The 16,909-nt window shown below is 42.0% G+C and overlaps 1 protein-coding gene across 6 annotated transcripts in view; it reads left to right on the top strand.

The window, feature by feature from the left end:
- Positions 1-16,909, top strand: part of LOC137651220 (metal cation symporter ZIP14-like) — a 96,972-nt gene that overhangs the window by 63,779 nt on the left and 16,284 nt on the right. For all 6 annotated transcript variants that reach the window (XM_068384409.1, XM_068384410.1, XM_068384411.1 and 3 more), the window contains exons 4-5: positions 3,167-3,332; positions 10,303-10,472. In XM_068384409.1, coding sequence (XP_068240510.1) covers positions 3,167-3,332; positions 10,303-10,472 — 336 coding nt within the window. The remainder of the gene's footprint in view (positions 1-3,166; positions 3,333-10,302; positions 10,473-16,909) is intronic.

The raw sequence follows: 16,909 nt of genomic DNA, 5'->3' as shown, positions 1-16,909 counted from the left end.
CGAATATCTATCAGGATGAAATTTCTATTTGCCCCTTTTCTTTTCTGTCTGTAACATCTTTAATAGAAACCTCATAAGAAAAAATTACCAAAAAAGAAAGCTTTATATGAAAATTCTATAAAAAGGTTAGTTATGTGAACTTAATGAAGCTTATTTTTGCTGTGTTCTTATTGTAGTTCAATAGTTTATTTAATATATTCTTCAAAAACATTTCGTGCATTTGAATTGATATAGGATGAAGGGACTAAAAGTGTGATGGGTGAAGAAAGAGGTTTGTGTACAGTATTTATATCAAGTAATCCCTATTACAACACATCCTAACCTCAAGGTAAGGTCGCAATTGTAGTTAGGCTTATTTGTAGTAAAAATGAAACTGGTTATGTATCGGAGTTTATGCATCAAGTGTTAATGATAAAAGGGTTGTGTGAAAAGCTTAAAAGCAAAATTAGAAAACTGTAAATGCATATCTGGACCCAGAGAACATCACTGTATAGTTGGTAGACAAGCAATACTAAGTGTCCATGGAAGGAAAATACTGAATGCACAGTGAGATGTATCATGCATGTGAAATTTTTTTACCCTAGTCCTCTGCATGTAAGTTTTATTGGATGTGTAGGAAGATAATTTAATTATTTGAATTTTCTAAGAAGAGTTATAAAGGATTGAGAGAATGGAATTGTAATGATTTGATGATGTTGGTAAAGATCACAAGTGATTGAAATATGAACTAAGGTGCTTTGAGATGGTTTTGTTATGTAAAGTGAATTGAGGCAGACATACTAGTGAAAAGAACCCACTTTTGGAGGTGTTAGTAGCCAGAAGAAAGAAATAACTAAAGTGTGGTTTTATACACTGGTAGAAGTATTTGAATGAATGTTATGAAAGTCAGAGATGCAAGAATCCATGAAAGGCTTAGGGGAATGGTAAATGATATGCAAGTGATGATGATTTCTCATTATATTATGGTTTCTGCTATATTTTTTTTAAATACCTCCAGGTATATACTGTATCTTTTTGATTAAAAGTAAAAAAAAGTTCTGTTTTCTATGGGTATAAAATACAGTACCTGAAGAATAGTCATATGCTGTTTTGAAAAGGGAATCTATAGCGAGAGTTTAAAAGTGTACTCTAACTTTGTTGAATGAAGATTAGTTGTATGTAACGGAACAAGAAAAAAATAATTATCTTTGAAGTCATAAGCCTGGCTTTTGTGGAGATGAATATCATCATTATAATTCTATACAACTGGTGATCACAGTTGGGATAAGTATTAGATCCATTATAGAATCTACAAATTGATATACAAATAAATAAAATTCCAAGTATTTTGATATAAATTGTCCTTGACAACTTTTCCCTTGGTAAATGTTGAACACTAAATAAGTTTTTTTATCATTACAGTATACAGAGAAATCTGTTGATTAACTCTATCTGAAATAGATCAACTATATCTTTCCATATTCACTTTTATGATATCAAGAATGCACACTGGAAATACAATGTCATGTGAATCATGATCACCATTGTTATTACTCTCTATGGGGAAAGACATGAAATTATTTCTGTTCACTTCCTTCTGTCTCTTGCACCTAACCTAACCCTTGAATGAATGCCTGATCTTATTAAAATTTGAAAAGTAGAGTATTATGTTCTTTTGCATTGTACATTCTACTTGAATCCATACTTAATCATAAGACGAATTGACAAGTTTGCTGAATTTATTATTTCTGTTTTTGGTATGACAATTTGTTACGGCAAAAAAGTTATATGATCATAACTTGTGATAAATTTGGTATTCTTTTGTTTGTCGGGTTTTCATACAAAAGATGCCTTCGCAATACCTAGTTATGTACTTTGGTAGGTACTTTAAAGGCCAAAACTTTTGGAAGATTACATATGAAATACTGTACAATGTTAACTGTTTGAGGAACTAGCTTAGTACCTATTATTCTAACCATTTTTTGCTCCAGCCATAAATTCATAAAACCATATATATCAATGTTTTAATTACATATATATACAGTAACTTGTTTTTCAGTCATGGAAAATCTTAATTGCACTTCATATGACTGATCATTTTCTCCATAAATTCTGAAGATATAATTATGACAACTTTTTAACAGTGATTACAACACTTCTAAACCAATTCACACATATTTTTTCTAGAATTGCTTATTCTTACAAATACCCAAAAATATCAGGTTCCAGCAAGGTAAAAGTATATACTGTACTGTACTGTATTCTACAAAAAACATAAGATTGGTCTCTAAGTTGTGTTGAATTGTTGATTGCTCCTTATGTGACTAATGTATTGCTGTTATCAATTTAACTTTGGAAAGGCCTTGGATTTTGAAACTAATTTCTACATTAAAAAATTTGTGTCTTACTGTCTGTGTTTCGCTCTCCAATTGTTACAGTACAGTCTACAGTATTGGATTTGAATTTAACTGGAAAGGTCTCAAAATGCAGTTGAACCTTTACATAGCTCTACAGTATAAGTAGGTTATGAAGAATACTTGTGTGCTTTGATTTTTTTCGCAGATTAATTTATGTTTCAAAGGTGTTAAGAGAAGATACTAATTGTACTTTATCTCAAGTTAAAGGATAAATTAGACTGTATGTAGACAATGTAGTTGCTATCAAAGGAATTTGTATTTATGCATACTATAGTCCATTTCTTTTAGCGAGGCATATTTGCACCGACTCGCAGCGGTGCCCTTTTAGCTCGGAAAAGTTTCCTGATTGCTGATTGGTTGGACAAGATAATTCTAACCAATTAGCAATCAGGAAACTTTTCCGACCTAAAAGGGCACTGCTGCGAGTCGGTGCAAATCTGTCTCGCTAAAAGAAATGGACTATAGAGTGTATAGGCTTTTCAACTTACTGTGGTATAAAAGTTAAAGTGATATTTGCTTGCTGCCATATACAGTATCTGTGTTATTCTCATAGTCTTGGCACATTTTACTAAGCTTTAGAAAGTTTTTATACTGTATAATACTACAGTACATATTGAGCATATTTGTCAAAGGTTTTGAAGTTGATGATCAGAATTTTATTATGTTTCTGCATAGAATTGCCCTAATGTACTGTAGAGATGTATTTTTTATCGTATCATTGATTGAAGTATCCATGATTAATATCTGAATTTTGATAATTCTCTTTTCAGTGTACAGGTAGCAATAAGTTGCCCAACGTTTTAGGATTAAGTGAAAACTTAAGTGTGGAAGACCTGCAGTCTCTCTTGCCCGTATATTTATATCAATCACAAAGAAGCAAAAGTTGTGAAAAGGAAGAGGAAAGTTCGGCACGGAAAAAACCAACACAAGCGGAAGGTAAATTAGCAGTAAAATTTTTTTAATGGAGGTTTTTCAACAGGGTGATACCTATCAAGTTTTATCTTAGGACTTTTAGATAACTGTCGTATTATGTTTGTATAAAATCTAAGGTGTTGATGGTTATTTATCCTTATACTGTACTTAGTAACATTTTATCAATCCTTGAAAATTGAGAGCTAGTAGGAAAATTTAATAACTGAATCCAGGTAGGTTAGATATTAACTGGGCGGCTTTCATTAAAAAATAAATTAATTTGTTTTCTTGTTTATATTTTTGTTTTTTAAGCAGCAAAAACCGTATAATATTTTATTGTTTCTTAGCAGAGCATAATTCCTCAATTAGCGTTGGATAGGTGAAAGGAGAAAAAATTATAGGGGAAGCGGAATTTAAGACTACAAAAGTGTGAGATGCAACATTAGACACTGGGTTTCTTTCTCGACTAGTTTGCTTGAGCCTAGGTCATCCACAGATCAAAAATCAACATGGATAGGGGCCTGTTTCACTAGGCCCCATCTCAGAAACCCTAACTGCTGAAATTGGGATGCCAAGACCAAAGCGATCTCTGAGATCCTTGCTGGGTAAAGACTTGGCAGACCCACGATCTAAGGAATTCCTTTCACCCACATCGTCGTCATCGGCGCCCACTCGTGTCCGAGTATTGGGTTCTGTCGTTAGCCATCAGCCTCCTATCTATGGGGTGGGTGCTTATGCCTGATGTGGCTGTTAAGTCCTAGTCTATGGTGGAAGAGTCGCGGACAGTGTTCATAAGGGAGGGTAGGTGGTGGGCGGGGCTGTTCTAATCTCTCTCTCCTTCTTCTCCTCCTAGCCTCCTCATTTTGTCTCCTCCTCTCCTCGAAGTCCACGGTGCCATGGTGTACTGTACTCCTCCAGGTTTTCCTGTCCCTGGCTGTTTCTTCCCATGAGGAAGGATCGATGTCAGTTAGAGCCAGGGTGCGCTTTAGTTGATCTTTATAGCGCATTTTCGGGGCTCCTCGTGGTCTGGTGCCCTGGGTCAGTTCTCCGTAGAATATTTTCTTTGGGAGCCTAGATGGCTCCATCCTATGCACGTGTCCTATCCAGCGGAGGCGGTGGTGGATGATGGTGGCCTCCACGCTGGACAGCGAGGCACGTTCTAAGACTTCAATGTTGGTGGTGTGGCTCTCCCAGGGGATTTTCAAGATCTGCCTCAGTTTCATTTGTTGGAAGCGTTCTAGGTTTTTAAGATCGTTACTATATAGCGTCCATGTTTCACATGCATACAGGAGCGTGGAGAGGACTACTGCCCTGAACACCATTATTTTGGTGGTCATTGTCAGTGCGTGGTTGTTAAATACGCGGCGGTTGAGTCGGCCAAAGGCGGAGTGGGCTGCCCTGATCCTGTTCTCCACGTCCTTTTTGCTTGTGGGAGCTGATGTTAGGATGCTCCCTAGGTAGGAGAACTGGTCCACCTGTTCTAACGGTTGGTCATTCACTGTGGTATTGAAGTTGGGGAGCATCAGTCCTGGTGGATGTTGGACGAGGGTCTTGGTTTTGTCTGAGTTGACTTGCATCCCAAAGTGTTCGTAGGCAGAGTTGTATGTATCAGCTAACGACTGCAGGTCCTCTGCCGTCTGACCTGGGGTGGCATTGTCGTCAGCATACTGCAGTTCTCGCACTGCACACAAGGTGGTCTTGGTTCTGGCGCGGAGTCTAGCGAGGTTGAAAGCGCCTCCATCCATGCGGAAACGTAGGTCGACTGAGGGTGTGTCTGGGGGAATCTCGTTGTGCATTGCTGCGGTGTATAGCGAGAAACACGTCGGGGCCAGAACACAGCCCTGCTTCAGGCCGCCGTTGATGGGGAATGGGTCTGAAAGAGAGTTCTGGTGGCAGACTCTCCCAACCATTCCGTCATGGAGGGCTCGCACCAGCTTGACAAAATCGGGTGGGCAGCCATATCTTTTGAGGACAGCCCACATGGCAGGTCGAGGTACTTTGTCGAAGGCCTTTTTCGAGGCTCTTCTCTTGTAGTTGTCGCGCACAGAAGATCATGTCTATGGTCCCGCGGGAAGGTCGAAAGCCGCACTGGGACTCTGGCAAGACGTCTTCTGCAAGAATAAGGAGGCGGTCAAGGAGAATCCGAGCGAAAATCTTACTCGCGATGCTTAGTAGTGATATTCCCCGGTAGTTGTTACCGTTCTCCCTGTCTCCCTTCTTGAAGATGGTAGTGATGTTTGCATCGCGGAAGTCACTGGGGGGGGTCTTGGTCTCCCATATTTTCAGTATAAGGAGCATCAAACGGTTCCTCAAGCCGGGGCCACCGTGAGTGAGGAGCTCCAACGGGATGTTGTCTGGCTCTGGGGCTTTGCCGGGCTTCATGCGCTGCAGGGCCTTGTTGAAGTCATGGATGGAGGGTGGTAGTGCCATCCAGTGACGGACGGGATGCTGCGGGGTCATTCGCAGGAGATCGTCTGGGGTGTCTGCTTGGTCATTGAGGAGGTTCTCAAAGTGAGACCTCCACCTGGCCAGGATGCCCTCGCTGTCGGTGATGGTCGTGGCCCCATCCGCGTCCTTCAGGCTGCCCACTGATGACTGTGTGGGACCGAATATTTCTTTTGTTGCTGCATAGAAGCTGCGCAGGTCACGTTGGTCAGCGAAACTCTGTATTTCTGCAGCTTTTCTTTGCCACCAGGTGTTCTGGGCTTCACGGATACCTCTTTGGCAACCAGCTTCAGCCACCTTGTGAGCACATTTGTTAGCTGCTGTTGGTTGGTTTTCCAAAGTCAGGCGTGCTTGTCGTTTGGTTTCAATGAGAAGAGAGATGGTAGCATCATTCTCATCAAACCAATCCTGCCGTTTCTTGGTGGTGAAGCCTAGTGTTTCCTCCGCGGCACGGGCCATGGCGTTTCTGAGGGTGGTCCAGTGGTGCTCGACAGTGGCCTGACCCACAGGGTCTGCGAGGTATTGTTCGCAGGCCTCCTTGTAGTTCTGTGCCACCTGTGGGTTGCGGAGCTTACTACAATCAAAGCGTTGGTGTGGTACGCTGTCAGGTGCCCTTCTGGGTGGTCGTAGGGTCGTCACGGAGAGTCGGGAGATGAGGAGTCTGTGGTCCGTCCAGCAGTCGTCCGCTCCGGGCATGGATCGGGTGATGCGGACGTCTCCTCGGTCTCTGGCTCTGGTCAGGACGTAGTCCAGGGTGTGCCAGTGTTTAGACCGTGGGTGTCTCCATGTGGTCTTTTGTCGCTTTGGTAACTGGAAGATGGTGTTGGTTACCACAAGTTGGTGTTCTGCACACAGACCCAGTAGGAGTTGGCCATTGGCGTTGCAATTTCCAATGCCATGGCGGCCGATGATTCCCTCCCACAGGCGATGGTCTTTGCCTACTCGGGCATTAAAGTCGCCAAGCACAACGAGCTTGTCATTGGCGGGCACTGCCTGGATGGTGCGGTCGAGCTGGGTGTAGAAGGCAGCTTTGTTATCATCGGTTGAGGTCATAGTCGGGGCGTAGACAGAGATCAGGGTGAGATGTCTGTCCCGCGTGATGGACAGTCATCAGGCGCTCACTGATGGCCTTGGGAGCGAGGTTGTGCTGCTGCACTAGCTGGGAACGGATGGCGAAGCCGACACCGTGGATGCGAGGCTCCTCTAGGGCCTTGCCTTTCCAGAAGATGGTGTAGCCTGTTCCAGCTTCCCTGATGTTGCCCTCTTCGGGTAGTCTGGTCTCGCTAAGAGCCGCCACATCAACATTGAAGCGGGCTAGCTCCTTGCAGACGAGGGCTGTACGTCGTTCCGGGCGGTTGGTGTTCGTCACGTCTTGAAGGGTGCGGATGTTCCACGCACCTAAGGTTAATATTTTTTTCTTGTTATTTCGACCGCATTAGTGGGATGTCCGCCAGCCGCGGTGAGCTGACCAGACGGGTTTGCCGTGTCCGATGTTTACCCCACCTTTTCTAGGGGCCTCCCCATGTGGGGTGGGCTGCGGTGTCCTCAATAGGCCAGCCCAGTCACGAGTCCAGCTGCCGAACTCTGGTGTCACGGCACCGTCACCAGAGAGCGACTGAATCTTAGACTCGCCGCCTGAGTGCAGTCGTGGGCTAAGGGCTTCCAGCTATCCAGGCCTGCCCCCTTCACCCACAGTGCTGTCGCCTCAGGACTTGCTGGTGGTGGTGATGATGATGATGGTGAGAAAGAGATGAAGAAGGGTGGAGGAAACGACAGAATGCCAGTAGCTAGGTATATTGTTTTGGGTGGTCGTGGCTTTGCAACGGCCACGCACACACACTTGGCCCACATCATTTTCACCGCGGCTCAAGACATATGAGACAGGCGGCTTCTCCGATGTTGGTTGCATCGGGCTGCCGGGTTCTTGTTATGTCAAGGCCCGCCTTGTTGCCTGCCCGACAGGCATTGCCCTCTTCCGCCGGTGCTGGGAAGCTCCGCCGTTGGGGTCTTGTTTGGTTTGATTTTGGAGTTTTCCTTCTCCTAGCCTTTGCCTATCTTAAAATAAAGGAGAAGGCCTATAGGGGTCCAGTCTTGGTCTGGTCTCTCAGAACTGGCCTTAGCGGTATGGTTGAGCCTGCCAGGGTGGATAAACTACCCCTCCGCCATTGCCCAGCCCATCATTGGGACACTCAAGCCCCTCTACTGCAGCAAAGTGCTGGACCTTCACATAGAAAGGAAGAAACTGGCGTTGTCTCATAGGTGTTCTGCCTCAGGATATGTATTCTGATCCACACAAAATAAATGTAACATTTTCAATGCCCCAAGCTCTGTCCTAATCAGCCGAACAATTACAATGCACTTGACAACACATGTCCCATTCGGGTTAGCGAGTTATGAAATCAAACACGGATGCATCCTGGTTAATGACACTCATTGGGGTAATATGTATGTAGTTCGGTCACAAAATTTATCCGCCAAAATACTCGCCCAATGCGCTGCATGCCATAACAGAGGAGCATTGAGATAGTGTTTAGTATTGCGATCGAAGGGAGCCACAGCAGGATAATTAGTGAATAGTTAGTAGTAGTTTGTTGACCAACATACAAACTCATAACCACACTTGGTGAGGGTAACGACTGCTATCGATAGGAAGGAATCTCATTTTCTATATGAGTAATAGTCCTGGTGACTCAAAATTCTACATATGTACCCTCTTGTAATGGAACTCTGGACAGTGGTTAGGAAGTCTCCCAACACTTAATTAAAAAACCTCTAACTAAAGGAGATAGGCTCACAACACAAATAGCCACTTATCTAAGATATTCACTTACGTAAGACAGGTAAGGTCCATCAAAAACCCAATACAGTATCAAGTAACTTCAGTTTATCAAACCAAAGATTAAGAGAACTGCAACCAAAGTGATCTGACCCCTTCTTAAAATAGGAAGATTCACATAATATATGATTCTATCATAACTCTCATCTGTACCTTCTTCTCATGGTCATAGTTGTTGAAAGATGGGATATCTTCCCCCCATTACAATATTAAGTATTGCAACACAGTTATGTATGTGGGAATTGAGTCTAAAATGTTTAAAGAAATTGCTGTGATATAGCTGGATGAGCAGACAGCAGACTAAGCCTGCTTCAATACTAACTTAACCAAGGTTGTAACTCATAAGGTAATGAACATGTAGTTGGGATTCACAAACATTGAGCCAGACCAAGGTTTTGATCCCCGAAATAAGTCTCCATTTGTATTCATAACAATGTAATAATTGGAACTTGTTGATAATGAATGAAATTACCAAAATTCACTGGGAATCAACATTACTAGGAGATAAATTGTCTAAAACAGTAAGATTACTTATGAAATATAGGAAACACAACAACAAGCGTTTGGAGGGCAGAAATAAACAAACAAATTACTCAGATACCGGCACTAGCCAAGCATGCTTACATCGATAGTAATCAATGAAGGTAGAAAAATACCTGACCACAGGTACTCATCTTAATGATGTTCTTGAAGTAATGATCACAAAAAAGCATTGTCTCCTTCGACGACTTGAATTTGAATGGTCGTTGTGAGTTTGTTGTGACGTAGGTACTATGGCAAGGACTGAAGTGATGGTTCACTTTTGACGCCATGCATGACGTTACTTATAGCCGACAACTTTCAGCTACTGAGCTGCTGTGGCAAGTTCTAATGAGAACTTGCTAGGTCTCTCCTATATTCACTGAATCTGTGCCTTGCACGTTGATACACAGGCTTAGAGCAAGGGAGGCAATATTTCTTTGGTATTTATGTCATATTGGATTCCCTGATCTAGCCTTTAACAGGAAAGTATTTGGAAAACACACAGTACTTTAACCCCAAAAATTCATTATGAAATTATTTTCTTAGTGCATTGGTATTTGTTAATTAGAGTTTTAACTTTGAAATGAAAGGGCTCAGTAGTAATGCAAGCAATCTATTTTTGTAGGCTTCAGTTGACAGGTGACTTTTAAATATAAATATATTACATTAGACAAATATCCTCAAGAAATAAGTTATACATTCTTGAAACCAATAATACAGTATACATATTGTAAGTTATGGTAAAATAAATTGCCTTTGACTCTGTCCTCTATCTTCCTTGCAGGAATATTTTTTAGATTAAGTAAACTTACAGTATAAAGTTCCTAGTTAAGCATAATGTGAATGTATAGCATATGGGGCTAAGTGCTATAAAATTTGAAAAATTAGGGCTTACCCTTTTTTTCCTTTTGTATATTTGAGATAATATGTTCATACTTTTGGCTTGAAATATCTTGACTAGGTTTTCTTATTTCATACATTACAAGAAACCGTAAATGCCTTAACATTTGTACGACTGTATTTACAAATTCACTCATCTCTTAACAGTTTGATTATACTTGCATAATGGTTGGTGCTCAAAAATTATGTACAGTAAGAGATTGTTTAATTTAAGTATTGTATAATTTTAAATTGAATTATATATTTCTTTTAGTTTGCCATAATAATTATTATGTATTTGTTAATTTTCAGTATGGGGCTATGGATTACTGTGTGTGACAGTTATCTCAGGATGCTCACTGCTTGGGGTGTCTGTCATGCCAATGATGGCTCATAATTGCTATCAAAAGTGTTTGACTGTCCTCGTTGGATTGGCTGCAGGTTCTCTGGCTGCATCATCTCTCTTTCACCTCCTCCCACAGGTAGGAAAATGTAATCAAATTAAATGTACTAAGTTAAACCCATTCCTAGAGATAGCAGATGTACTAAAGTTTTTTTGCACTATCTAATTCAGCCCCCAATGCATATCTTCCTGTTTTTTACTTTTCCTCAGTTGTCATGGTGTCTAAACAAGCATGTATTAAACTTCTTTCACTTTACTGAACTCCAGTTTTCCCATTACATTTAAGAACAAACCTTTTAGGCCAGGCATATGAGAATATAGTTATTTGACCAGTGGTGTGCTTAAACTACTGCAAAGTATAATTAATAATAAATATGCCCCCTGTGGCCGCTGGGGCATATAAAAATTAGAATAGCGCCAACGTTATCCCTGCGTGTCGTAAGAGGCAACTAAAAGGGACGGGACGAGGGGGCTGGGAACCCCCTCTCCTGTATCTACATCCTGTGAGACAGCAACAAAGAGATGGAGCTGGGGGGAGAGTGACTGCTCCCCGCACTCTAGCTTTGGGGTGTTTGAATGGGCGTGGATGTAGTACAATAGAGAGTAAAAGATGTGAAATTGGAAGTATGTTTAGGAATAGAAGGATGGATGTATTGGCCTTGTGTGAGACGAAGATAAAAGGAAAGGGTGAAGTGATGTTTGGTGAAATGTCTGGTAGAGTGTCTGGGATTGAAAGGGGAAGAGCGAGAGAGGGTGTGGCTTTATTGCTGAGTGAATGGATGACAGGTAAAGTAGTGGAATGGAAGGAGATATTATCTAGGTTAATGTGGGTAAGGGTTAGGTTGGGTAGGGAATGTTGGGCGTTTGTCAGTGCGTAAGGGCCAGGTAGTGTGAAAAGTGAAGAAGAGCGGAATGAGTTCTGGAATGAATTAACTAGGTGTGTAGAAGGACTGGGTAGAAGGAATTATGTAGTTGTCATGGGTGATTTAAATGCTAGAGTGGGCGCTGGAGAGGTAGAAGGTGTCATTGGGAAGTATGGCGTACCAGGTGAAAATGAGAGTGGTGAGAGACTGGTAGATAGTGTATGTATGTTGAGCAAGAGATGGTGATAAGTTATAGCTTTTTCAAAAAGAAAGATAAAAACAAGTATACATGGGTAAGGGTGGCAAAAGGAAGGGTAGTAGAAAGGGCATTAATGGATTATGTGTTGATAACTAAAAGAATGTTTGGAAGATTGAAAGACGTGCACGTGTTTAGGGGTATGACTAACGGTATGTCTGATCATTTTTTGGTGGAAGGAAAATTAATTGTAGCAAAAGAGTGGGGGAATAGAGTAGGTGAATGTAAAAGGGAGCTAGTGAGGGTTGAAGAGCTAATAAAACTGGGGGTAAAAGTAAATATCAGGAAAGGTTGAAAATGACATATGACGAAGTGAAAGTAAGAGAAACTGGCAATTTGGAGGAGGAGTGGAAGTTAGTAAAAGAAAATTTTGTTGGGATTGCAAGTGATGTGTGTGGCAAGAAGGTTGTTGGAGGCAGCATGAGGAAGGGCAGTGAATGGTGGAATGAAGGAGTAAAGGTAAAAGTGGAAGAGAAAAAGAGGGCTTTTGAAGAATGGCTGCAGAGTAATAGTGTAGAGAAATATGAAAAATATAAAGAGAAAAATGTGGAAGTAAAGCGCTAGGTATGTGAGGCAAAGAGGGTAGCTGACCTGAGGTGGGGTCAGGGATTGGGTCATTCATATGAAGAGAATAAGAAGTAGTTTTGGAAAGAAGTAAAGAGAGTAAGGAAGGCTAGCTCAAGAATTGAAGAGACAGTGAAAGATGGAAATGGGAGGTTGTTAAAAGGAGAGGAGGCAAGGAAAAGATGGGCGGAATATTTTGAAAGTTTACTGAATGTTGAGGATAATAGGGAGGCAGATATAATTGCTGTTGCAGGTGTTGAGGTGCCAGTGATGGGAGATGAGAATGAGAGAGAGATTACAATAGATGAAGTGAGGAGAGCACTAGATGAAACGAGAGTAGGAAAAGCATCTGGTATGGATGGTGTGATAGCTGAGATGTTGAAGGAAGGGGGTGTGACTGTACTTGAATGGTTGGTGAGATTGTTTAATATGTGTTTTGAGTTGTCAATGGTACCAGTAGATTGGGTTTGTGCATGTATTGTACCACTATATAAGGGTAAGGGAGATGTGCATGAGTGTTGTAATTCAAGAGGTATTAGTTTGTTAAGCGTAGTTGGAAAAGTGTATGGTAGAGTAATGATTAATAGGATCAAGGATAAAACAGAGAATGCAATCTTAGAAATACAGGGTGGTTTTAGAAGAGGTAGGGGTTGTATGAATCAGATTTTTACAGTAAGGCAGATATGCGAGAAATATTTAGCAAAAGGTAAGGAGGTGTATGTTGCGTTTATGGATCTGGAGAAAGCGTATGATAGAGTTGATAGGAAAGCAATGTGGAATGTGATGAGGTTATATGGAGTTGGTGGAAAGTTGTTACAAGCAGTGAAAAGTTTCTACAAAGGTAGTAAAGCATGTGTTAGGATAGGAAATGAAGTGAGTGATTGGTTTTCGGTGAGAGTGGGGCTGAGAAAGGGATGTGTGATGTCACCGTGGTTGTTTAACTTGTATGTTGATGGAGTGGTGAGAGAGGTGAATGCTCGAGTGCTTGGACGAGGATTAAAACTGGTAGACGAGAATGACCATGAATGGGAGGTAAATCAGTTATTGTTTGCGGATGATACTGTACTGGTTGCAGACACAGAAGAGAAGCTTGGCCGATTAGTGACAGAATTTGGAAGAGTGTGTGAGAGAAGGAAGTTGAGAGTTAATGTGAGTAAGAGTAAGGTTATGAGATGTACGAGAAGGGAAGGTGGTGCAAGGTTGAATGTCATGTTGAATGGAGAGTTACTTGAGGAAGTGGATCAGTTTAAGTACTTGGGGTCTGTTGTTGCAGCAAATGGTGGAGTGGAAGCAGATGTACATCAGAGAGTGAATGAAGGTTGCAAAGTGTTGGGGGAAGTTAAGGGAGTAGTAAAAAATAGAGGGTTGGGCATGAATGTAAAAAGAGTTCTATATGAGAAAGTGATTGTACCAACTGTGATGTATGGATCGGAGCTGTGGGGAATGAAAGTGACGGAGAGACAGAAATTGAATGTGTTTGAGATGAAGTGTCTAAGGAGTATGGCTGGTGTATCTCGAGTAGATAGGGTTAGGAACGAAGTGGTGAGAGTGAGAATGGGTGTAAGAAATGAGTTAGCAGCTAGAGTGGATATGAATGTGTTGAGGTGGTTTGGCCATGTTGAGAGAATGGAAAATGGCTGTCTGCTAAAGAAGGTGATGAATGCAAGAGTTGATGGGAGAAGTACAAGAGGAAGGCCAAGGTTTGGGTGGATGGATGGAGTGAAGAAAGCTCTGGGTGATAGGAGGATAGATGTGAGAGAGGCAAGAGAGCGTGCTAGAAATAGGAATGAATGGCGAGCGATTGTGACGCAGTTCCGGTAGGCCCTGCTGGTGCCTCCGATGCCTTAGATGACCGCGGAGGTAGCAGCAGTAGGGGATTCAGCATTATGAAGCTTCGTCTGTGGTGGATAATGTGGGAGGGTGGGCTGTGGCACCCTAGCAGTACCAGCTGAACTCGGTTGAGTACCTTGTTAGGCTGGAGGAACGTAGAGAGTAGAGGTCCCCTTTTTTGTTTTGTTTCATTTGTTGATGTCGGCTACCCCCCAAAATTGGGGGAAGTGCCTTGGTATATGTATGTAATAATAATAATAATAATAATAATAATAATAATCCATAACTACCATTGCTAACCATGCATATAAAACCTTTCGTTCTTTAAAATAGGGAATGTCATATTTGGAGCTGGAAAAGCCGTCAAATTTGTTAACATGGGAGTCAAACTACATTTATTTCTTTGGTTGCAACGAGTACAGACATATCGTAAAATCCTACCTAAAGGCTGTTAATATTTTTCTTATACTTTTCAATTTGAATGGTTGATTAATAGCTTCGTTCATAATTATGGATGTAAAGCAGGAGGGAACATGATTGTTTGCAATCATCCCCTATTGTAGATTGTTTCCTCCCTTTCAGCAGTAAGCATTTACTTTAAGGAGGAAAACAAAGGCTAAAGACTCCTGTGTCATCCCAGGCAACACCCAAGGGGATGCCTAAGAAGCTCTATAGCAACTTTCTCTCATTATTGAGTTTGCGGCCCACTGAAGCTAATGAGTATACACCCTATGATTAGTCCCTGGGGATTATGGATGAGGAGCTTGGAGAAGTCTGATTTTCTTCAGCGAGTTTTTCAGGATTTGATGGCGTGTAGGGTTCCCCCAGCGACCACTCACACACCAATATGCACTGAAAACTCTCCCTTATGCAGATTGCTGTCCTCATTAACCAGTGAACCTAGAGTTAACCCAGTGGGGGTCCTGAATAATCTATTGAATGCAAGGCCCAAGAAGGCTTGGAAGCAGAACGTCATGCTGCTAGTGAAACCATTACAGTACAGTACCAGTGAGGCTTAAAAAGTTTTTGCTTTTGTTCAAGTGACCTCAGTGCCAATGAGATTAATGTCCGAAGGGCAGAAGATTTCCCCGTGCCAGCGGAACCACTGATTGTAGGTGCATGAAGCTTACCCCTGTACATGTTGCACCTTTGCTTATCACCCTTGTGCCTGTTGCCCCAGTTTCTGTGACTGGGGCCTGTAGCTCCTGTTATCCTTGTGACAGTAGGTAACTCCTTACCTGCCTGTACCAGTGATAGTGCCTACTGCTTCTCCTGTGGCAGTGTAGTTCCTGTTGGGGCAACCTCTTTGGTTACTCACCTAAGGGGAGGAAAGTTGGTATATTGCTCCTTTTCTTGTCCTGATTCTGATACTTCTCTTGAGAAGAAGTTGAAGAAGTTCTGGATGGTCGATCTTTAGAAGTCTCGTAGAACTCTTAACAATATCAACTCTTTTGGGAGAAGTGGATGGCTCCTGACCCAGGTGATCAGCATAGCTACCTTGGTAGCCAACCAGATCAAAGGTGAATTAGGCCAGTGTGCACTTTATGATGTTGGTGTGTTGAGAGTTTCTTAGGTTACCTTCTTTTCTACCTGGACAAGGGAATGCTGCTCACTCTTCTCATAGGGGTGCTTCATTACACCGAATTGAGAAGATGTCACCTATCGAGGACATTGTAAGCAGCAAGCAGGAACAGCCCTGTGTTATTGGGCATGGATCCACAGCTTTCTTCCCATCATGCCCCCCTCCCTCAAGCACATGACATCCGTGGAGTTGTCGCAACCCTAGCGTTCCACAAGAACCACTCGGTACCCCAAATACATAGTGCAGGGGTCTGGAAAAGGCAAACCACTTTCACAGGCCATTACTCTCAGACTGTACTCATAGGTCCCTGGATACTTTTTTGGGTCCTATTGTTGCAGCTAAACAGATAATCTAACTAAAAGCTCTTACGGGAGACTTAACTGTTTTTCAAGGCATCAATTATTCTCTTTATTGTGAGTGTATGAGAAGCGGATCAAGCCTGGGTGTACTCCCCTTCTCCAAGCTATGGACCAAGGAGTACTGAGATTGATCACACCCTAATGCAAGTAAGAATGAATGCTCTTTTAATTATATTTTTATTTCTATCAACATAATTCTTGATGCCTGCACCTGCTAATGCTTCATCCTATTACTTTGAGGGATTTGACACTTCAGCTCCACTTCTTCACAAGCCGGCTGAAATGTCTTTATTGCTTTCAATTTACTTTGCAATAGACTTCTTTGAGTCCTATTCCTGACATGGAGCTTGACCTCCTTTTAACAGAGACTTCCTCCCTCCTAAAAAAAGACTTCCCCTATAAATGACCGAGAAGTTTGTATCCGCCTAGGAATAAAGTACAAATTTTGATACAATTTGTATTTTTCATAGCTATACAAACCCAAGTCATTTATGCAAAGGTCCCACCTCATCCACCCCACAAATAAGTAGTAGGTTGGCCAGGGCACCAGCCACCTATTATGATACTACCGCAAGAGGGTTATTGGGTCCTTTGACTGGACAGACAGTACTACATTGGATCCCTCTCTCCGGTTACAGCTCATTTTGTCCTTGCCTACACATACACTGAATAGTCTGGCCTATTCTTACTACATTCTCCTCTATTTCATACACCTGACAACACAGATTACCAAACAATTCTTCTTTGCTCATGGGGTTAACAACTGCAATGTAATTTTTCAGTGGCTACTTTCCTATTGGTAAGGGTAGAAGAGACTCTTTAGCTATGGTAAGCAGCTCTTCTAGGAGAAGGACACTCCAAAATCAAACAATTGTTCTCTAGTCTTGGGTAGTGTCATAGCCTCCATACCATGGTCTTCCACTGTCTTGGATCAGAGTTCTCTTGCTTTGGGGGTACACTTGAGCATGCTGTTCTATCCTATTTCTCTTTCTCTTGTTTTTTAAGTTTTTATAGTTTATGTGTGAAGGATGTAATTTGATTTTGATACTGTCCTTGAAATAT

This window comes from Palaemon carinicauda, chromosome 12 (genome assembly GCF_036898095.1).
Source record: "Palaemon carinicauda isolate YSFRI2023 chromosome 12, ASM3689809v2, whole genome shotgun sequence".
In the NCBI taxonomy this organism is placed as follows: domain Eukaryota; kingdom Metazoa; phylum Arthropoda; class Malacostraca; order Decapoda; family Palaemonidae; genus Palaemon; species Palaemon carinicauda.
Note: the sequence above shows the minus strand (reverse complement) of the source record. Positions and strands in the feature narration are given on the sequence as shown.